This window comes from Adiantum capillus-veneris, chromosome 22, assembly GCF_014529385.1.
Source record: "Adiantum capillus-veneris isolate H3 chromosome 22, ASM1452938v2, whole genome shotgun sequence".
In the NCBI taxonomy this organism is placed as follows: domain Eukaryota; kingdom Viridiplantae; phylum Streptophyta; class Polypodiopsida; order Polypodiales; family Pteridaceae; genus Adiantum; species Adiantum capillus-veneris.
This window is the reverse complement of record NC_140952.1, coordinates 139,608,349-139,631,887: the sequence shown is the minus strand read 5'-3', so window position 1 is coordinate 139,631,887 and position 23,539 is coordinate 139,608,349. Positions and strand designations below refer to the sequence as shown.

Here is a 23,539-nt window from a genome sequence, read left to right as displayed (position 1 = left end):
AATGAAGAGGCGGGTAGAAAAGAGCTCCAGAATCTCTCGCAATAAGCGTCCACTGTATCCTTCTTGGTCATCCGAAGATGGTTCCAAGCATTTCGTATATCACGTTCATACTCTCGAGTCAGCCAAGAAGAAATAAAAAGCCTCTTGAATTTCAGCCATTTAACTGGCGCAGTCTTGCTTAATAGAAGCGTGGACCACCAAGTTCGAGCATTCCCCTTAAAGTAAGAGGCAGCTCTCCGAGTCTTAGAGTGCTCTTAGTAACGCCCTCCCGCGAAAGCGATGTCTGTAACAGACTTGGACACTCCAAGTCAATAATCAATCACGACAGCACCGAATAACCACTTCAAACAATTCACAGATCACAATAGATTTGCACTGGCCCGGCCGAGTTCCGTGCCTAGAGATATTGGCCCCAAAGACTGGCGCCCCTTTCGGTATTTCTTTTTGTATTAATCAGTTCAAAGTACAAGAGAGTGGCTCGGGTTTCACTCTCAGACTCTGCGTGCAGATGCTCTGAGAAGTGAGGCCCTCACCACTAATTTAAAGGTTACAAGGGATGCCCAAAAGCAGAGCCCCAAAAGCTTGAAAGCAAAAGCCAATTCTCTCTCTCTCTCTCTCTCAATGAGAGTTAAAATAAAGCCATTCAACTCTTTCTCTCATCCAAAATCCTTGTGTAGCAAAAAGCTAGGATTTGCGTCGCTCATTTTTTTTTTTTTTTAAAGAATTTTTTTTCCACCTCCGCGATTTCCGGAAATTAGTGTTTTTGGCAGAAATTAGGGTTTGCAGGAATTTTAGGGTTTCTGGCAGAAATTAGGGTTTCTGCTGTCGGTAGCCACGTCATCACTTTGTGACATACCCCCCTCTTGAAAGCATTGTAATTGACCACGATTACGCCTGCAAAACCGACAAAAGCCATAAACCGTCTTAGCAGACACTGACTATTAGTACCTAGGTACTAGGAACACACATCTAGCGCATGTACCAAATCGACAGTCACATCACACGACATCACAGAACATCACTAGACATCACTGGACATCACATGACATTCAACATTCATTCGGATCTTAGACCATGATTTATCGGCAATGTAGCTAGCAATCATATCTAAGTCCAATCGGGACCTCATCGATGTCTGATTGACTAACCCCTATTGCAACCATGTCTATTCGAGATCAATCAGACCAAAATGCTGCAGTCATTTCGTCCATCAGTTCCTGCACTCAAAAGAAGTGAAGAAACAAATCAGTATCATTATCAGGAATTCCATTTCATAAAGTCATCCAACAGAATACTATCAGCTCTCAGTATCCCTGAAGCTCAAAGAGACATCACTGACTTTAGTATCAAAATCAAGGCATTTGTTGACAAAGGAGCGGAGTAACTCCCCTCTTGTGCATCCCACTGCACCAGATCTTCGGCCAAGCTGAATTTCTAGGTTCTGTTTGGAGTAGACTATACTAAACCAAAACATCGAGGTAAAGTTTCACAATCCGAGGAGTATCTGCTAGGTCCTCCTCCTCCATCCACTTCGCATCAAATGCAGGAAAGTTCTTGAACTTAACCAAGAACCGCCTTCGGACTTTACCTTTAGTCTTCGTATCCTTACGTGCCAAAATCTGTTCAGGAACAAGGATCTCCTCGTTTTCTTCCACTTCGGGTTGCTCATCAGGCTCCCCATCATCAGGCACATCACCCTTAACAGGTTTCAAGAGACTCACATGCAATGCATTGTGAATCTCCAAGTATCTGGCAGTTTCAATCGGAAGGAGACATCATTTATCTTTTCAGTAATCTGGAAAGGTCTGTAGTATCGCATACTAAGCTTTGGAAAAAGCCTCTCCTTTCCCTTTTTCTTTCTTAGGCGTGCCTTCTCAAAACGTAAGAGCACCCAATCATCCTCCTTCAATTTCAAGTCGTGACGATGGCGATCCGCTGCCTTTTTCTATTGTTCTTGAGACTTCTGCAAAGTCTCGCGAACCTGGGAAAAGCCGTATCCAAATCTAGCGAATATTCATCCGCTTGAAATATCTAATTTTTCGTGCTTAGGAAGGATGGAACCTTCGCAACACTTTCAACAATCTCAAATGGCGTCTTCCCCGTCGAAGAGTGTATCGTGTTATTGTAGGCAAATTCCACCAAAGGTAAGTTCTTTTCCCATTGAGTCTTTTGATCCGAGATACAAGACTTTAATAAGTCTAAAACCACTGAATTGGCAATCTCAGATTGCCCGTCAGTCTGCAAGTGGAATGATGACGAGAACTGCAACTGCGTGCCAATGTTCTCCCAAATTGCCTTCCAAAACAAACTCATAAATCTGGGGTCTTTGCCGGAGACAATCGTCTCAGACGTGCCATGTAGTCGGAAGATCATCGTGATCATTCTGTGTTCTCGGGAGATCAAAAATGAAATCCATTGCAATACTTTCCCAGGGGTGGGTGGGTAGAGGTAAAGGCTGTAACAATCCCTGTGCCTTATGCCTGTCAAACTTGACCTTCTGGCATACTGCGCACAAACTCTTCCACATCCTTTTTGAGTCTCGGCCAAAAGAAGTATCTCTCTACCCCTTTCATGGTGGTAGCAATGCCACGGTGACCCGTAAAAGGTGGACAGTGGCATTCAGTTATAACCTTTCCCTCTACGGCTGTGTAACGCACAACATAGTCTTTTTCATCAAGTAGCCTTCCCGAAGGGAGTATCCAGCTACTGGTCTCCCCATCCCGTATCCGTGTGAAAATATCTGCAAAATCTGTATCTGTGGCATACTGATTGACCATATCCTCGAAGCTCCTATGATGTATCGCGGAAATAGCCAGAACCAACGGCTTCCGAGACAAAGCATCTACCACCACATTCTTCTGTCCCTGCACATGGACAATGTGGAAGTGAAAATGTGACAAGATGTTTGCCCACCGCATCTGCTTTTCCGAAAGCTGCTTCTGTGACAAGAAGTAGCGCAAACTCTGATGGTCTGTAAAGACAGTAAAATCCGCTCCGAGTAGGTAATGCCGCCACTGACTAAGAGCATGGATAACCCCAAAAGCTCTTTCTCATATATATGTGCTGTCATCTCCGGCCTAAAGAACAATCGGCTCTCATAAGCAATGACATGGCCTTCTTGCATCAGGACAGCACCTAGACTATGACCACAAGCATCACAATATACTTCAAATGACTTTTGCAAGTCCGGCAAAGTCAAAATTGGTCCCGTAGTCGATTTCTCTTTCAAGGTCCGAAAAACAGTCACCTCTGTGGATCCCCACGAGAAAGGGACTCCTTTCTGTGTCAAGATATGCAAAGGGGAGCAACCTCTACAAACTTTCGTATGAATCGCCTGTAGTACGAACACATTCTTCAAATCGGGCCAATCACACATATAGTCTCTATCTTGGCCGAATCCACTTGCACTCCTGCTGCCGAGACAAAGTATCCCAAAAAAGTGCATCTCTGAAGCAGATGATCTCTTTGTTCTGCCTCATTCTTGGAGAAAACAATGATGTCGTCAAAGAAAGTGCCAACAAATAGTCTGTACTCTCGAAAAATCATGTCCGTCATGCGGTTAAATGTTGCAGGAGCATTGGTCAAGCCAAAAGGCATCACCAAAAACTTAAATAACCCAAAAGTAGTCCGAAAGGCTGTCTTGTAGACGTCTCCCGGCGCGATTCGGATCTGATGATATCCACTCTTCAAGTCAATCCTCCTAAAGTACGAGGATCCCTGTAACCTGTCGAGTATATCGTCGATCCTAGGAATCGGAAGTCTGTTCTTGATGGTGATTTTGTTGAGAGCTCTATAATCGATGCACATCCTCCAAGATCCGTCTTTCTTCAAAACCAACAACACTAGAGAGCAATACGGTGAAGTACTAGGTTGGACAAGACCCTTTTCCAAGAGGTCTTTCACTTGGTTCATAATCTCTTCATTCTGTGCTCGGCTCACACGGTAAGGTGGCCGGTTTGGTGGTGTGCTTCCTGGTATCATATCATTAGTATGATCCTCAGGACGAGCGGGTGGTAACTTGCCTGGCAGGCCCTCTGAAAAGCAATCGGCGTGAGAGTGGAGAAAAATCTTGGGGTTCTTTTGATCAGGTCAAAACATATTCAACCTTTATCCATCGTTCAGTTCTCTCCCAAAAGAATGAGTAAAGAAACTGAAGTTCATCAAGTACAATCTCTAAGCCCTTCATTTATCAAAGTCGCTTTCTCGGCCCGGTAGTCAACCATGGCGTAGTTCTTGTGGTACCAAGGGATTCCGAGTAGAACGTCACTCGCGTGCCCTAAACACCCCTGTCATTGCAAACGAAGTTTGCCAATGCTCGGTGTAATGGCAACATCCCGTTCGGGTGCCAGTCGAACTACCTCCGCCTGTGGTGTCAGTCTGTCGGGCGTAATTCCAAATCGAGCCGCCAATTTCAAGTGAAAAGAAGTTTGCCTTGGCTCCTTCAAAAGAGCTTCCGGATCCTTCACTTTGCCCTGAAAGCGGCAAAGTTTGTACTTTCATTCATTTGATTCGGTGCAAGTCCCACGCCATGTGGTACCAGTTCTGCTTTTCTATCTGCCTTTTCTACCACGTTCCTCAGCTGCTCTCGAACTCTCAGGCCTGTCGTCGTCTTTATTATGCTGTTCATTCTGTGCCTTTTTGGGGCACTTCGTGGACATATGTCCATGTTCCCCGCATCCAAAGCACTTCCCCTCTCTAATGAAGCGAGCTCGCTCCTCAGGAGTAAACTTGGGTCGTGCATCCTTTTTCTCTGGGTTGCTCTTTTTCTTTCTATTGTCATTCCCAGAAGTCTGTTCGGCTCGTAGTGTTATGGTCTCATCTGTGGGGTAGGTCAGACTGCCAGAGTGAATGGCAAAGCCCCGCTTCACATGACTCATCAACTCCTGAATAGAAGCCGGCTTCTGTTCCAAGCAGTGATCTCGGATCTCTGTAGGTAGACCCAAGGTAAACCGCTCAATCTGTTCTCTAAACAAGATCTTCTTGAATGAAGTGGCGGGTAGAAAAGAGCTCCAGAATCTTTCACAGTAAGCATGGATTGTATCTTTCTTGGTCATCCGAAGATGGTTCCAAGCAGCTCGTATATCTCGTTCATATTCTTGCGTCAACCAAGAAGAAATAAAAAGCTTCTTAAATTTCAGCCATTTAACTGGCGCAGTCTTGTTTAAAAGAAGCGTGGACCACCAAGTACGAGCATTCCCCTTAAAGTAAGAGGCAGCTCTCCAAATCTTGGAGTGCTCTGAATAGCTTCCTCCCGCGAAAGCGATGTCAAACTGCTGTATAAAAGACAAAGCCTTCGAAGCATCTGAGTATCCTGAAAAAGTATCAAACATGATCGAGTGGCCACCTTCCTTAAACTCTCAGACTTTCTTGCTTTTATCTTCGAGAAAGTCATACTGGTTGGCTTTGTAAAAATTCTTCTTGTTCGCAGAAAAGTTTCCGTCATCGGAATCTGAGCTGTCTGTAGACGAGTCCTTAGTGAACTGTCAGTTTCTGGGCGAGATGTAGCCTTCTTTGCCTTTTTCTTACCCTTTCTGAAGCTTTGTTTCTTGCTTTGCTTTTTACGTTTTCTATCTTCTTCGCTCGAATCTGAAGAGCTAGAAGAACTGTCAGAAAAAGAAGAAGAAGAACTGGGTACTCCTTCAAATCGAACACGCTTCTTCTGTTTCTTTGCCTTATCAAATGTCGACTGAGGACCCAAATATCCTGGGAAGTCAATGCTTTTCTTCTGCTTTTTGCCGTGCTTTTTGGCTTTCTTTTGCGCGTCAAAAAGCTGGGAGATCCATGCATCAACCACCTCTTCTAATTCCTTCTCTGAATATTTCTTGTGAGCAGAAGATTTCTTGTGAGTGGGTTTCGGGGGTGGTGTAGTGGTTTTCAGCCACTGCTCATGCACTTCCTGAAAAGAAGTCTCGCTCATATATTTTGCAAATCTCGGGTCCTTCGCAAAATTGAGCATCATCTTCGTTGCATCGCCGATCATCTGGCGACGCTCCATCTCTTGCCGCTCCGCCTGAGTAGGCCGAGGAGGGCCATACTCTCTGCCGGAATCTTCGTTGTGATCCCTGCCCGCATCTCCAGATGCAGAGGGAGTCGACTGATCCTTGCGTAAAGCCATAGGTGCCGTGGGAAAAAAAAATGGCGATCGGATTTCCTATAGAAGAGAAATCGGCCGTGCTCTGATACCACTGTAACAGACTTGGATGCTCCAAGTCAATAATCAATCGCGACAGCACCAAATAACCACTTCAAACAATTCACAGATCACAATAGATTTGCACTGGCCCGGCGGAGTTCCGTACCTAGAGATATTGGCCCCAAAGACTGGCGTCCCTTTCGGTATTTCTTTTTGTATTAATCAGTTCAAAGTACAAGAGAGTGGCTCGGGTTTCACTCTCAGACTCTGCGTCCAGATGCTCTGAGAAGTGAGGCCCTCACCACTAATTAAAGGTTACAAGGGATGCCCAAAAGCAGAGCCCCAAAAGCTTGAAAGCAAAAGCAAATTCTCTCTCTCTCTCTCAATGAGAGTTAAAATAAAGCAATTCAACTCTTTCTCTCATCCAAAATCCTTGCGTAGCAAAAAGCTAGGATTTGTGTTGCAATTTTATTTTATTTTTTCACCTCCGCGATTTCCGGAAATTAGGGTTTTTGGCAGAAATACTCCTTCAAATCGAATATGCTTTTGCTGGTTTCTTGCTTTTTCAAAAGTAGACCGACGACCCAAATAACCCGGGAAGTTAGTGTCTTTCTTTTGCTTTTTGTCGTGCTTTTTAGCTTTGTTCTGCGCGTCAAAAAGCGCAGCAATTCGTGCATCAATCACCTCTTCTAATTCCTTCTCTGTATACTTGTTGGGAGTAGGAGGTTTCTTGAGAGCGGGTTTTCGGGTTTGTTCTGTGGTTTTCTGCCACTGCGCGTGCACCTCTTCAAAAGAAGTCTTGCTCATATATTTACAGCCAATTTCGGGTCCTTGGCAAAATTAAGCATCATCTTTGTTGCATCGCCGATCAATTGTCGTCGGCGCTCCATTTCTTGACGCTCCGCCTGAGTAGGCCGAGGCGGGCCATACTCCTTGTCTAAATCTTCGTTGTGATCCCTTCCCGCATCTCCGGATGCAGAGGGAGTCGACTGATCTTTGCCTGAAGCCATAAGTGCCGCAGAAAAAAAATAGGGATTGGATTTCCCGTAGAAGAGAAATCTGCCGTGCTCCGATACCACTGTAATAGACTTGGTCACTCCATGTTAAGAATCTATCGCGACAGCACCAAATAACCACTTCAAAACAGTTCACAGTTCACAATTTATTTGACACTGGCCCGACGGAGTTCCGTGCCTAGAGATATTGGCCCCAAAGATTGGCGTCCCTTTCGGTATTTCTTTTTGTATTAATCTGAGTTCAAAGTACAAGAGTGCGGGTAGGCGCTCATACTCAGACTCTGCGTCCAGATGCTCTGAGTTGTGAGAAGCCCTGCCAGCTTATTTAAAGGACAAGGGATGCCAAAAGCAGAGCCCCAAAAGCTGAAAATCAAAAGCTTTTAAAATAAAGCAGTAAGCTTTCTCTCACAACCTCTCTCTCTTGAGCCTTCAAAATAAAGCAAAAGGAGTTCTTTCTTCTCTTTCTTAGGCTTTAATAAAATAAAGCAAGCCCAAAAGCAAAAGCTCCAAAAGCTGTCGCAATCTGCTGCTTGTCCGTGAAACGTGTCCCAAATCGCGGAAGGTCCGTACAAGCTGCCACGTGTTAGTATGGACGCCACGTCAACAGTGCCATGTGTCACTCTGCTCGTAATTTCCGGGACTTACGCTGCAGCCAGCCACCATTTCAGCGTGTGTGTCAAGTGGGCAGCTAGCCACGTCACCAATTTGTGACAACAAGAAACAAGCATATAATTTTATAGATTAGTGAGAGAATTGTTTGATAAATTGTCACTGTTTGTTAAATTGTTACCGTTGAATACGTTGTTATTGTTTGATAAGTTGTTACTGATTAATATGAAGAATTGGTTGATCATGTTTGAAGAATCATTTGAAGAGAAGAATTGTTGAAAGAATATCTTTTGTTCCTTGCGGGTAGCGAGATGATTCGGCGGTTAGCGGAGATTAAGTTGAGGTTATCGGTTCTCTTTTGTTCCTCGCGGTTAGAATGCTCTTTGACTTAATAAAATATCGTTCCATTAGAATGCTCTTTGACTTAATAAAATACGAACCTTAAATATTTGCAAAGGAAATGAAATACTTTTATTGAAAAATGTTGGGTACGTTACAATCTCTCCAACTTAGGGATTCGAGATGTCCTCATCTCGAGAAAAAGTGAGGATACTCCGACTGTAATCACTATCATTATATCCAAAAGGGTGGTGTTTTTAGTCTGCTTCACTTTCGATTGCTGCTCCATTAGTCAGTCGTGGACAAGAGTTCCGATAATGTCCCAACTCTCCACATTCAAAGCATCGAACATTCAAGCGTGGAGGATTTCGCGCATTCGCGGCATAAGCTCTTTGTAGTTATGTATCTCTGAAGCTTTAATTTTGTTCAATTCTTCTTGTAATTCCTTGTTCCGTCATCAAAGGTTTAGCTCGTAGTAAAGCATCTTGTACAGTGGTAGGTTTTAAAGCTTCTAATCGTGAATTGATTAGTTCTCTTAAACCTTGACAAAAGCGAGCTACCTGCTGCTCTATAGTCATTGACGGTGCGTAACGTCTAAGCCTTACAAACTTTGAGTAGTACTCTTCCAATGATAAACTGTATTGTTTCAAGCTAAAGAACTCATTCATCTTTATCGCTTCATGGGTAGGGGGTAAGTATCTTTCCTTCACCGCTTGTTTGATTTCTCACCAACTCTGAGAGTTTTTCAACACTCCAATGTCACGACAATTTTGTTTCCACCATAATTTTGCTTCCCTTGAGAGACGAAACATCCCTAGCATCGCTTGATTTGCAGGTGTGTTCCTTGCAGCAGAGAAGTAATTATCCATAGCTTCAATCTATTCTTCTGCATCTTTCTCAATATCATCACCCTCTTCTTTAAAAGAAGGTGGTTGCTTCTTCTGCATCTTTCTCAATATCATCACCCTCTTCTTTAAAAGAAGGTGGTTGCATTTGTTTGAGCAACAACTTCTTTTCCTGAAACTCCGTATAGATAGCATCGTTATGAGGGTTTTCCATTATAGGAGTGATTTGAGGATTCTCTTGAGTGTATGCATATATTAACGTTATTGTTCGTAATAACTCAAAACACTAAGGTAGTTTCCAAAGTTAGACTTATCCAGTCCACTAAAACTCAATAGTATGACTTAACCAATCATTACTTATCAGATCCTTTAAAACTCAATCACATGACTTAACCAGCCATGGCTCATTGAATCCACAAAAAAAACTCACTTTCATGACTTAACCACTTAAACAATTTCTTTGTAGAAAAACAACTCAATCTTCTATTTATAAAATCATCAAAATGTCATACAGGGGTCTATAAAAGATCTCTCCTTGAGAAAACATAATAGAGGTTTCAACCATAACTATGGTACACGTCAATCGGCATAACGTAATATCTCTACGAGTCAGATAATGGGTATAGTAACCATACACATGAAGGGCTTGAAGTAGCCAATTGAATCTTTTTAACCTATGCTTTGATACCAATTGTGAGGTCCCCAACCCCGGAAGATTGGGCCGACTTGATAGATGACATTCCTTTATTCTCAAGTTCCGTTGACGACACCCTACTCCGTTTCCACAAAGTAGAGATATGAGCAACAGAAGAGAGGAAGTCCTCTCTCGATAGTGATCGTGGTTGTAAGGGTCATATGCCACAGGCCAGGTCGATAAATCAAGGGTTCAAATGGAAGCTATTTTCTATAACATAAAGATGAAATCCCATTGACATATTTAGAATCCATAAGTGACGCCTTTTTTCCCACGTTTAAGAGGCACGACCGCCATTCATAAACCTTGAATATGATATGAGACATAGTGTAAACTAACTAGTAATTTTGTGAAAAGCATCCGACTAATCGGTCCATAGCTTTCAGGGACACGTATGTTTGAGACTTTCGACTCTTGGCACAATGAGTCTTTAATTTCACTTCTCTTAATAAGAGGGAGTGGAGAGTTTCTCGACTAATCGAGACCACCCATCCTTGACTGGCAACCTGAGCCAGCCTCCCCTTTCCACCCCACACTCACACTTTTTAGCTTTTTTTTTAATTACTACCACACTGTTTTACATATACAAACAGTGTTGCTTAATTAATCCCAGATACAGATTCTTTTATACAACTCTTCAAATAATACCAAAAAAATTCAAACAAAGCCTAATGAAGACAATCCTATTTCTCAAGAAAAACAACTTTCCCAATTTCTTATGAGTTCGCCGCTACCCGCAGACTTTCTCTGTCTAACCAACAGAGCGTTTGCAAAGGATTTATTCGCTAACCGTGAATTGCGCAACCTTCCCATCTTGCTAACCGCCAGGCATCCCGCTACCCGCGAGGCATCTTGCTAACCGCCAGACATCCCGCTACCCGCGAGGAACAAAAGAGAGCCGATAACCTTAGCTTAATCCCCACTAACCGCAGAATCATCTCGCTTCTGGCGAGGAACAAAAAATATTCTTTCAACAATTCTTCTCTTTAAATGATTCTTGAAACATGATCAATCAATTCTCCATATCAATCAGTAACAACTTATCAAACAATAACAATGTATCAAACAATAACAATTTAACAAACAGTGACAATTTATCAAATAGTTCTTTCACTAATCTATAAAAACATATGCTTGTTTCTTGTGATAGAATCACGTTTCTTGGACGGTTTAAGGGGTTCCATATGCTTGACTTCCCAGGTCAACATGAATAACAATGCAGAATTATAAATTTGTCTTACCGGATTAGCTACATATTCGATTACCTCCCGTATTTGAGGTTGGACAATTTCACCTTCTTTCGGAGTTGATACCTTCGCTTGAGTTACGATTGGAGTAGATGATATCTTCTTTTGCACCTTCCTTGGAGATTGAACGACATGAGCATTCTTCGAGCTTCGAGTCACTCGCTTCGGGGCCATCGTAACGAGGTAGAGAAAAGGGAAAGAGAGAAAGAGAACTCAAGAATCTGAAGGGCAACACGACGATGGCAGAGAAGACTTGGAGATGGAGATGGCTTGAAGGTAAGAGCTTGAGAGAGAGAGGTTGAAGAAGAGAAGGCTTTGTCGGAGGGGAAGTACGGGATGGATCGGGTGATGAGGCTACAGGCGGATCGGGAGAAGGGGGGGGGGGGGGGGAGCGGGAGGAGGGGGTGGAGGAGGCTGGTCAAAGGACTTGGTCTACGGAGGGGGGGCGGTTGTGAAGCTGAAATGGTTTGAGACTCCTTAGGGGGATCTTGTTACAAAGGGTCGAACCAATTCCTATGGGAACCCAATGCTACTGGGCTGCAGGAGGTTGGCCACCGGGGGGCGGCGTGTGGCGAGTTTTCCCCTGTCAACAGCGGCCGTGCACTTGTTGCAGACATCAGCTGGCCGGTCGCTGTCCTCTATCGAAGTGTCAGCCTGTGTGTCGTGGGTACTTGTCGGCTGTGCAGTTTAACCTTGGGGGATTGAGCTTGTGCTGCAGGCCGAGATCTCCTACGAGGACAGGCCTTTGCTAAGTGGCCTATCTTTCTGCAAATGAACCACTAGTTCGGGAGCCCCGAATGCTCCACCTTCTGGCGTAGCCACCCACCACTCACTTTAGGTAAAGGAACACCTTCGGGAGAGTATGAGTGCCGCGTACCAGAACGCGTACTGTAGGAATTCCTGCTGCCTTGGCAGCAACTGAAGCTGCCGTGCTCGAGGTCTCCATGACTGTTCCGATCCTGGAACCAATCTTGGAAAGAAGTGGGAGATACTCTCTTCTCAGGCCGGGGAAGTAGACCGAGATGGGGAGGTTGCTTCCTCGACAAGAACATCGTTGGCCCCGTGCCTGTGTGGGAAAGCATGTGAAACCGACTGCTCTAGGAAAACGTTGTAGGCCATTAAGTGTGGCCAAACCATGTGTAGTCACCATCTCCGTGAGATGTCTCCCATACTTTCTCTGCTCTCTATCCTGTGAATGTATGTCAAGCCCCAAATCTCCTACATCTAGCTCTCTAAGCATCTCCTTTGAAGTGTCATAGAAGACTGTCTGAGCATTGCCCATCCGAGCATTGAAGGACCCTAAGAGGATGATGTCACTATCCTTGGAAAACTCCCATATGTCATTGTCTAGGACAGAGAAAGGTGATTGCCCTCTCCAATATAGAGTGATGTACCGAGGGGGGGGGGGGGGGGGTTAGCATATGGCAATGTATAAAAATCGGCCTCATCCTCACCCACATGTATCTTGCATGATCATCTCTTCGTACAATGTGTAGAAGTGGTTGTAGCTCCTCCCTGAATAATGTTGCTACTCCCCCCAATCCTCTGCTCCCATGCTCAGATCTCTTGTCAGTCCGGCAAGTTGTCTCCCATCTACATCTTGTCACATGTGGCATCATGTGTCCAGGGGCTTGATGAGTCTTTGAGAAGAATGTAATGTCCTTGTCCCGAAAGCTATTCTCAAAGGCACCCGCATCTAGCCTATAAGATCCATTACAATTCCAGGTTGCTATCTTTAGTTTGGTTCCATAAGTCTCACACCGTCATGTAGAGCGTCGCTCTAGAATAACCACCTGACCATCTGTGTAGAAGGCAATCTTTCCCTTCTCCCTTGTTGTTGTAATCTGTGGCATCACCTCTCTCATGTGAGCCAGCTGCGAGAGTTTGAGATGATCACTGAGAAAAATACCTGTCATTGCAATGGGGGTGTATGCATATCTGTGGGACCTAGATGGTTGTCTCGTGCTTGACAATGGCACCTTGATTCCCGGCAAAGCTATATGGCTTTCTTTGCCCGTCGGGGACACATTGTTTGGGATTATGTGGTGTATGCACCTAATTGATTTACGTACACAAGCTTGGCTTTGGCAGTAGCTTGTGGATGTTAGGCTTCCTGTGGACTCATGGATTGTAGGTGCAGATTAAAGATTTCAACATTTTTTTACAACTTACACTAGAGGGCCCAAAGGGGGAGGTGTTTATCCCTTCCAAATATTAGCCATGAAACATGGTCGGGCAAGGGCCGCGTACTATCGGGCAAGAGCCACGCGTAGGCATCACCATGGCCACCTAATTGATGCACCACATGCTAGGAACAACGGAGAGAACTCGTAGCAACCAGCTAGGAACCTCCTTCTTGGGCGACCCTCCCCAAGAGGAGAGTGTTCAAGGGCGAGAACCCTAGCAACGTGAACACCAGGTCAACACAAGGTGTCCCTCTCAAGAAGATCTTACAGGGGATTTGAACCCACAAACCGTAGGTTGAGAAGCCAAAGCCTTACCGTTAGACCAACTCTTTGGGGACTGCAGATTTCAACATTGTTGAGGCCCTGAGTTGTTGTTTTTTTTTTCCCGAGAAAGAGATTCTTCTACTAGTTAATGAAATTGCCCATAGGGCTACCACCACCTCTACTAGAGAGGGCTACAACAATCATAAGGGGAGACTCTCCCAATGAAAAAACAGCATATGTACAATGAGGCTAAATCAGGAGATGGGAGGAGGGAAAAACCACGCAGGTGGACGGTAGTGCCATCTGAGCACACCCTGAACCATGGTGAAGAAAGGCCCAGGGCGCTAGAGTCAAAGGAAAGCCTCTCTACGCTCCCGCATGCGGTCGGAGCTGCCTTGGAGTCTCTCAAACGGTCCCCTGAGAGTATAGATCGGCTCTAGTCAAAAATCTCGAACTCTCTATGCTGGCGATACAGGGCGAGCCTCAAAGATGCTGAAGGAGCGGGCCTGCCAGATGAACCAGAGTGTCAGGCCGTAGACGAGCTCCCAACACTCCTCTCTCTCACTGCACCACTCCTGTGGAGTAGGCTCTGTAGCAGGCTGGAGTGTAGGTCGACCCCCCTGTATCACTATCATCCTGTTGGTGGAGGATAGCTCAAACTGTAGTGCCGGGCCCATGAGAGTGGACTAAGCAGCTGCCCCCCAAGTGTACTGTCGTGCTGTGGAAAGAGCTGGCATCAGCCGAAGGACACGAAGCCAAACCTGTTGTGCCATAGGACAGTCTTAAAGACAATGACGTTGACTCTCCACAGGATGGTCACAAGCTGCACATGCTACCGAGAGACCACTATGTACAAGCCAACTTCCCAGAAATTCCTGATGAGCCTCTCTACCTAGCTGATGTAGGAGCTCGAAAAGATCCAACAAGATGTAATGTACCACATAGTAGCCAACAACACCTGGTTGGCCATTACAACTCTATGTCAAAGAAAGTCGTGCCGAGCTCCAATGTAACAGCTTCCTCCTGATAGGCAGGAGGAGGGGAGCAATCTGCTGCTCAATAGACAAGTCCAAGCCAACCTGAGAGCCCAAGCAACGAACTTGGGGGGATCCATCTGAAACCCTCACCTGGCATCCAATTAGGCATCGGAGCACTACCAACCGAGAAAGCCACTGTCTTCCTCCAGTTGATTAGTGCACCTAATGCACAACAAAAGGTCACAAGAGCTTGCTCACACCTGTGTAGGTTGGCCTCCTGGTCCTCCAAGTACAAAGCTGAGTCGCCTGCAAACTCAACATCCAGTAGCTCATCGCCCCGAATAGGAAGCGCTAAGCCACGTAAACCAACCTGCTGTGAAACCAAAAATCTGCTCATTGCCTCAACATAGAACAGAAAGAGGAAGGGGGCAAGAGGGCAGCCTGGTCTGACCGAACGTGTGAGCATGAACCGATCTCCTCTACCTCCTACCAAAAGCACCTGACTATGTGCACGTCTATAAAGAGCTGACACACCTCTAATCCAGGCATCTGAGAAGCCCATCATGTGCCCTCCAAAAAGTCCCAGTCAACTCTATTGTAGGCCTTCTCAAAATCGAGAAGAAGAACCACCAGATCCTCACCACGGAGGCGCGCGAGGGCCAAAAAGTAAAGATGTTGTCAAGGATACTGCGCTCCTTGATAAAACCTGATCGAGTCCCATGATAATACTCTCTAGAAGTGGCTGAATTCTCAAACTCAGAACCTTGACAAGAATTTTGTAGGCTGAGTTAACGATGGTGATGGATCGCCACTGCTGAATTTCATCCAAGGAACCACCCTCCTTGGGAATGAGGTAAATCAAACCCTTCTGCCCGTGCACTTGCCACATTGGGCGCATAAATGTTCAGGAAACCCATAAGGCAACCCTGAACCTGCATAGTAATCCACTGAGCTCTGCGTGGGGCAATAATACCTCTGTCCACAATCAAAGAATCCGCAATAGTCATACATACCCCTCCCTGGATGCCTCCATATCGAAATGTAGCTGACCAAAACGTCTCATAGCGACCACGCAAAATCTGACCACACCGTCTAATGCGGCTCTCACAAAGATGATGCTCCTGTAGCATAAAAATGTCGATCTCACCACCCACAAGGCATCTCTGAAGCTTCCGACGCAGCCGACCCCTCTGACGCTGAAACTGGGACCCTCCTAATCCCAGCACATTCCATGTGATGATTCTCATGGAGTCAGTGAGAGAAAACAGATGCTGCAACAGCAACCAACCTCGCTATCTTTGAGGGCGGTTCTAACTGTTGAAAACTGAAAACACTAGTCTATGGCTGATTCTGTCGCGAAGATCTGCAAAAAAGCTGAGGTCTCAGGGTGATGCAAAAACGCTAGGGCTGAACTGGACTCTGTTGTGGAAATCTGCTAACGCTAGGGAATCTGTTGTGTCTTGCTGTGGATCTGCTGATCTGCATGCAAAAACGCTAGGGTCTCTGGTGGGGAGTCCTGCTGAGAAGGTGTCTGTTGAACACACTGTTCCTGCTGCCTCTTTTGCCAGAAAGTGCTAGCGCTAGGTTTCTTTATATACTTGCTTTCTAAAATTGCCCTACCTAGTTCCCAACAAAAGTAACTTAAAAATAATAAGTGAAAAATGTCAAAAATAGGGAAAATAGGTCTATGCACTGTAAAAATGCTCTTGATGGGTTCTGATGGAAGTCTGATGATCATGCTGTGTATAACCAAAGGACATGCATCTAATCTAAGTGTCTGGACATGCATAGTCTGCGAACAGACTCACAAAAGTGCCAGTTCACTTCCTATTCTAGGCTGTCTGAACTGAACTGAACCCATGTCATGAAGTAGCTTGTCCACGTGCACATAGGGTTAGATGTGTACAACCAAAGGATATGCATCTAATCTAAGTGTCTGGACATGCACAGTCTGCGAACAGACTCACAAAAGTGCCAGATCACTTCCTATTCTAGGCTGACTGAACTGAACTGAACCCATGTCATGAAGTAGCTTGTCCACGTGCACATAGGGTTAGATGTGTCTCATGACACCGCCCTACTGCTTCCCCTGTTGGTGGCGGCCAGGCATCTACTGCCAACCGTCAGTTGTCTGATCGCTGGTCTCAGTCGAGGTACCAGACTGTGCGTCTTGTGTATCTGGCTGTCGGGCATGCTCAGCCTTGAGAGGCTGTGCATGCGCTGTGGGTCGAGGTCTCCTGCGAGGACGGCCTTTGCCAAATGGCCCATGTGTCTGCAAATGAAACATTGATTCGGGAGACCCGAATTCTTTACAGTGTCTGATCCATCCCCCACTCACCCGAGGCAGCAGTACCACCTTGGGGGAGGGAGTGTGTGTCTTGAACAAGAACCCGCATAGTAGGTAAACCTGTGGCCTTGGGCACAACTCAAGTTGTAGTACGCGGAGACTCCATAACTGTCCCGAACATGGAACCAATGTTGGGGAGAAGAGGGGGGTACTCTCGCCTTAGGCCTGGGAAACAAACCGAAATCGGCAAGTGTGCCTCCTCCTCAAGCACACCTCTAGAGGGGTCAAAACCATGATGCCATCATCTGAAGTAGGCTCGAGCTGCTCGGATGTTGAGCGGGCTCATTGAAATCACCTTGGCTGTCATCTCTGGAGACTCGAACTCTATCTTGTAGTACCTCTCCTGAGGATCTGGACATCCACATCGGAGAGAAGGCGGGCCTGAAGTAGATCCCAAATCTCGCCCCGACTGGGCCGATGCCTATGATCTTGCAGATACCCGAAGTGGCTTGCAAACGTCCACTTCGGCCATCAGGCTCGCTTGCTCTTCTGGCAAGAGAGCAAGTCGAAGGGTTGGCTCTGCGGTGTCGGGCAAGGGGACTTCTGTAGAGTCCCTCTGAGGTGGAGCAGAAGCAGCCATTCTGTGTCTGCTGTTGAATCGAGAGAGCGAAGGTGACGCGAAACTCCCAGAAGGCTGAGAAAACAACTTTCTGCGAGCTGAGAAGTGGGATGGGGGGGGGGGGGAGGGGGGGGTGGGGATGTAAGCGGGAGTGCGGGGCTGGGGCGGGCGGGCTGCTTGCTGTGATCTGGCTGCACGCTGGGCTGGCAGCGGGCAGAGCAGGCTGCGGACTGGGCAGGGTAGGGCAGTGCGAGGGAGGATGGGTGGGGAGAGAGCGATGGCGAGAGGGGGGGTGCAGGTGCGTGCGCAGGGGAGGGGGGCAAGGGCAGCAGCGAGCCGTTTTTCCCGCCCTGAGTTGTTATGTAGCGAACATTTTGCAGATTTTGAGTTCCATTTCAAAAGTTGAGAGAGATCCACTGAACAAATTCTTGTTTGCGACTTTTGTTGTAGATGCTTAGCATGTGCCATCCTCTGTTCATACACCCCACTCTTTGTACTTTACATCAGGCTGCCAATAGCATGGGTGTTTGATGAAGAGGTTGGATCAGTGCAAGGACAGAGATTTACATATGCGGCTTGGATGCATTGACAGGCTCATGGAAGAATTTCCAAGGGATGGTTTGTTGGGGGGGGGGAGGTGGAACCTAGAGAGACTCTACTTCAACTCCAATAGGAGGAATCTGACTTGACATCATGCTTCAAAGTCAACATGGATAATCAAAGTAGATAGAAGCATTTTATGGAGAGACCTCAATGGAGATACTTTGTGGGGGCACTCAGAGATAGTACAGGAGCTCTTCACACCAACCACGATGAAGTTCTTGACATTGCTTCGGACGACTTTGTTACACTTTCTACTTCTGAACCAGTCACACTGATTCCATTTTTTTTACTGGATTGGAGGTTTGGTTGCATGTCTTCCATCTGGTTACTCAAGAGATGTGTCATCTTTTGCTGATACCTGTCAGTCTTACTGAGATGAATGATGCAGTGCATGGTAGTGACAGTGCCTCTTCTCTGGGAGATAATGGTTTGACTCCAGTTTTTCTTGAAGTATTGGGATATACTAGGTAGGTTGCTGTTGCAGGGTTGGCAGCACATCTTTGGTATTGGTGAGATGCCTGCATCTATGTCGTCCAGACTGATTCCTCTTATACCAAATGGTGGTGATACCTCGCATCTTCATCATTGAGACCTATCTTGCTTCATGTCCTTTGTGTTTAAGATATTTTCTTGAATTATTAGTGCATGGTTGAGGCCATTCTTACTTGATCTCATCCATGCGTCCCGCACAGACTTTGATCAGGGCTGGTGGATTGTTGGTGTAGCATCACTTTGGAAGATCCGCTTCTAGTGGATCACCATTTGTGGGGTTATAGGTCAACGTGTTGGCCTATCTTGATCAGTACATCAGGGCTCCCCTGTAGCTCCATATCTCTTTGTGTTGGCCATGTCCCTCTATCTGCAGGGCAGGATGCCATGGCTGTGTGTCTTCGCATGCCTGTGCATGAGGAGCCTGATCTGTTCACGAGTATGCAGATGACACCCTGCTTTTGTCTGTTTTAATGTCTGGCCCATAGAGGTGCGATCAACTGGCTCAAATCTCATGGTTTTTTTGGTGGATGTTGAGGAGTGCGACTGGGAACTATTTGATGGCTTTACTTGGCTAGATCTCTACTAGAGTTGCTGTTACTTCGGTTTTCCTGTGCGCATTGAATTTCTGCGCAGCAGCCGTTTGAGCCAATATTGCAATCCCATTTGGAGGAAGCTCTGTCATTAGTCTTCTAATCAATTGCAGAAAGAGCTATGGTTGTAGATCAAGTGCTTCTTTTGAGACAGCTTGGTATACTACTACTTGCTGGATGTGCATCCATGGGTTTTATCCCTGTTGTGCATGAGGCTTGCGCCGCCCGTGCACAACTTTCTTTGGGGAGGTTGTGATGGCTCTAGAGACATCCATCAGTGAGTAGCATGGCCTACCATCATTACGCCGATGGAGGATGTTGGATTGAGTATTATTGATCTGGAGATGCCGAGCCATGCCTTGCTTTCCGAGCTCATCGTCCAAGGTCTTTTTCTTCAGGCTGAGCCTCGAAAGCAGTTTCTATGCCATACTTTGGCAGCGGTGTGACCAAAATCTTGTTCTATGGGCAAGGATGGCGCATGGAGGTGGACTTTCAGGTTTATTTTCACCAATGCTTCTCTTTGTACAGCTCTCACATCTTGTTTCATGCGATTCCTGGTGCATATTTGGTTGCATATGCGGACAATGGATATTGTGATACATGTGTAGTACCCCCTGTTGGTCAATTGGTTAGAACTATTTGGATAGGTGGAAGTTGGTTTGAACTTCTATACAAAATTGAGGTCCCAATGTATTTGATGGCAGAAAAGAGAACAAGAGGAGATTTCTGAAAATGTTTGTCAAGAAACTTACTTGTCTGCACATTTGATACAAAGTATAGCGTCCTTTGGAAATTCTGTAAATGTGATGACTGTGGACTAAATCCTCACATGCATTGGTTGTAGAATGTGCAATCTATTGCACTACATTTTATACGATGCAGAATGTCTTGCGTCATTCTTCTTAGTTAATGGATGGGTTCAGGGAGGCAAGGAGAGTGGAGGGACAAGGAAGAGGAAATGTGTGGGAGGACTAAGCTTGAGTGAAGCCAAAAGCTTTCAAAAATTGGCACGTATAGAGTAAGGAAAGGTTGAAGAAGCAGAAACACCCTTTAATTTGTTAAATAGCCCTGTTTACACAGTTATCCACCGCCTTCAGCTTTTCCTCAAAGGATGATCCAACATCACTGCAATTTTGATGATGGAGTGCTGTCTGATTTGGCCCATCAGATTGTGCTGTTCTGCCATCCCAAGGTCCACAAACTAGCGTTTTCTGTCACTATGCGAACCCTATGGCCGCTTCTTTTTTTTTGAGGTGGATCTTTTGATTTGAAGAGGGGTGGCATATGACTTTGGTGTGATTCAACTTTATCTGAGAATACAAGAAGACAGTTTGCAGGTAAAACTTTTTGACAAAAGCCATTGTATGCCTGAACTTGTTTTTATGCTCAGGGAGGAGACATTACATTACCCTCGGCTATATTTCTAGCTGATTTGGGACTTGACGATTGGTTTAGTAGCCTCTTGTATAACGCAGGACAGAGTGCAAATGAACTGGTTGAGGTACAGCTGACCACACTTGGCCCGGCAGGGTAGGTGTAATGACAAACATTCATGGTCTCATTAAGTTTGGGCCTCTGGCTTATTATTGGTAATATTTCTTCATCACCTATTGACAGGGTGGCTGTTATTTTCGGAGCAGGCCTGGTTACAAGTCTCTCTCCCTGTACACTCAGTGTGTTGCCATTGACTCTTGGTTATATTGGTAGCATTCCTTTCATCAGCAACTTGAACTCCATTGACTTTTTATGATTGAATTATATCAGTGAAACTTACATATTAATGCTATCTTGCTTTTGATGTGGATTTCAGGAGCTTCTGGAGCTGGAAAGAATCGTGTGCAGGTTGGTTGCTCGTACTTTGCCACAAGAAGACTTCAATCTTTCACTAAATTTCCAGATGTAGGTTTTGTCAACGCATCTTGATTGGTCTTAAGTTTCTCACATCTTTATCTGTATTTTTTCTTGGTGGTAGGTATTGGTGGACTCCCTATCCTTTTCTTTAGGGCTTGCTTCAACATTAGCTCTCTTGGGTGTTGTAGCCTCGTTGGCTGGCAAGGCATATGGGCAAATTGGACAGGGGTTACCCATTGGAGCTTCTGCCTTGGCAGTAGTGATGGGCTTAAATCTTCTTGAGGTATATATTTGCAGAATATGTCTTTGACATACCATGAGTTGAAGGAAAGTGTTAGCTAACGGATGCTCTGTTGATGGTGTCCTTTCAGATAATTGAATTGCAACTGCCATCATTCTTTGGAGATTTTGATCCGCGATCAGCTGCAGCAAGTCTTCCATCCAGTTAACTTGGACTTTACCTTAAGCTATTTCATCTTAACATCCTTCCAAGTTACTCTTATTTACTTGTAACAACAGATTTGAGGAGGTAACGTACATGTGGCCTGTGAAGGCAGCTTGATTAGGGTATGCAAAAGAGATAGAGAGAGAAAGAAAGGCATTCGACAGAAGTGTGTGTGTGTGTGTGTGTGTGAGAGAGAGAGAGAGAGAGAGAGAGAGAGAGAGAGAGAGAGAGAGAGAGAGAGAGAGAGAGAGAGAGATGGAGATGAAATGAAATGAAATGTTATATTAACGTATTCAAAAGGCCAAAATGACCTATGAGACCAAAAAGTTACAACTGGTGAATCTAATATCATGTATGAGTACGAAACTAAAAGAAGTAAACTAACTAAGAACTAAACACTAGAACACTGAGGAAGGAAATAAATCTGAAGCTGATTCGGGATTGAGAAGAGAAACAGGGGGAGGGGTTGGTGGGTTCAGATGAAATCCCTCATCGGTCGTTGTCGAATCTCATCAACCTCCTCCATGGTCTACCAGTACTCTAGTTGGGCATCTTGCATGTCAAGCTAGAGTGATTTGTATCTTCTGTTGCAGCCTTCGTCGATGGTGGGAGACCCCCCGAGGTCGTGGGCGTCTGGATTTGCCTAGCTTAGTGGCTCGATCAAGCAGTGTACCTTTGGTATGGATGGGCTCTGAGATCTGCTATACTGACTGCTCCTCTGGCTCTCCCCTGGCCGGTGTAAAGAAATTTGTGATCCATCTCTGAGACTGTCTTTCCCCTAATGTCCTCAGCAAGCTCTCCCTAAGTCTGCGCAGCTCTAGTAGGAACAATCCGAGACACCTCTGAGAGAGAGAGAGAGAGAGAGAGAGAGAGAGAGAGAGAGAGAGAGAGAGAGAGAGAGAGAAATGAAATGAAATGAAATGTTATATTAACGTCTTCAAAAGGCCAAAATGACCTATGAGACCAATCAGTTACAAAATAGTGAATCTAATACCATGTCTGGGTACAAAAGAACTAGAAAAGAACTAGAAGTGGAACAAAATACTACTACTACTACTACAATCTAAAACTACGTGGGTGTGGCAGCTGATACAATAGGTACCCGGTAAACTGGATGTAACAGTGTGTGAAACAAAGATGGAAGAAATGGTGAGGATCCATCCTCATCTGCACTCTGGATGTCGAGAGAGTATGGCTCGAATCTTCTGTTGTAGTCTCCGTCGATGCTGTGTAGCTCCTCTCCTCAGTCGCGGTCGTCTGTATCTCTGTAGCTCCAATGCTCGGTCGATGAGAGTGCCAGTAGTGGTCGAATGAGTGTGGGACGAGCTCTGCAGTGGTGGCTGCTCCTCTGGCTGTCCCATATCTAGTGAAAAGAAATCTGTAATGTGTCTCTGGGACTGCCTCTCTCTAGCTCTCCCCAGTAAAGTGTCTCTATACCTGTGTAACTCAAGTAGATATAGTCCAAGACATCTCTGATCCTCATAACTCATGACCCTAGATAGAGGACCAAAACCCTCTCTGAATAAGCAGTGGAAACGCCCCCGTATCTCATAGAGAGAGAGAGAGAAGATTGTATTAACGTCGTAGGAAACTATCCCAAGAGACCTGAAAGATCTATCCGACGAGGAGAGTTGAACTCAAGACCTGTTATGAATGAGAGAGAGAGAGAGAGAGAGAGAGAGAGAGAGAGAGAGAGAGAGAGAGAGAGAGAGAGAGAGAGAGAAGCGTTCATGCCTTCAGAGAGCCCCTGCACTAGGAGGGTGTGGATTGAAGAAGTTTGAAGACATGCACGTTTCACAAGAGATTCGCTTATGACATCATGAGAACTTCCAGAATCAAACAACCCAATGACCCTTTGACCATTCGTATCCCCATAACATTTTATGAGTTCATCTTCTACGAAAGTCCCCTCCTGCTTAGCTTCTAGCTCAGTCATACTCATAGCATTCACTTGAGAAGGCGAGTCAGAAGTTGATACATTAGAGGTTTCCTTTTTAGATTCTTTCTTAGGACACTCCTTTTTTAGGTGACCTATGACGTGACAATGGAAGCACCTACGTTCCTTTGCATACAATGCTTGTTCTTCTCTACTTAATTGACCACCTAAAACTCCTTGAGGAATCTTTTCATCAGGTGTGAGTTGAGGTTTATCAGATTTTCCTTCACCCTTATGCTTAGATTTATTGCCCTTAGATTGTGATATAGACAGAAAATTAGATTGAGAAGAAGAACTGGAAGACTTCTTATTATTGTTACCATTCCCATTAAAATTCTTGTCCTTGTCCTTAGAGGAGTCATGAGAGGAAGAGTTACCATTACCGTTGGCCGTCTTGAGCTTAGCC

The 23,539-nt window shown here is 45.4% G+C and overlaps 1 protein-coding gene across 11 annotated transcripts in view; it reads left to right on the top strand.

The window, feature by feature from the left end:
• CCDA (cytochrome c biogenesis protein family) overlaps positions 1-23,539 on the top strand; it is a 115,683-nt gene that overhangs the window by 54,128 nt on the left and 38,016 nt on the right. For 7 of the 11 annotated variants that reach the window (XR_015185781.1, XR_015185779.1, XR_015185780.1 and 4 more), the window contains exons 4-8: positions 20,292-20,431; positions 20,519-20,604; positions 20,712-20,800; positions 20,874-21,035; positions 21,124-21,196. Coding sequence is in view for 7 of the 11 variants with exons in the window: in XM_086494797.1 (XP_086350923.1) it covers positions 20,292-20,431; positions 20,519-20,604; positions 20,712-20,800; positions 20,874-21,035; positions 21,124-21,196 (550 nt within the window). In the remaining 4 variants the exon portion in view is untranslated. The remainder of the gene's footprint in view (positions 1-20,291; positions 20,432-20,518; positions 20,605-20,711; positions 20,801-20,873; positions 21,036-21,123; positions 21,197-23,539) is intronic. The other 4 variants (XM_086494798.1, XM_086494799.1, XM_086494802.1 and 1 more) reach the window with 2 other exon arrangements.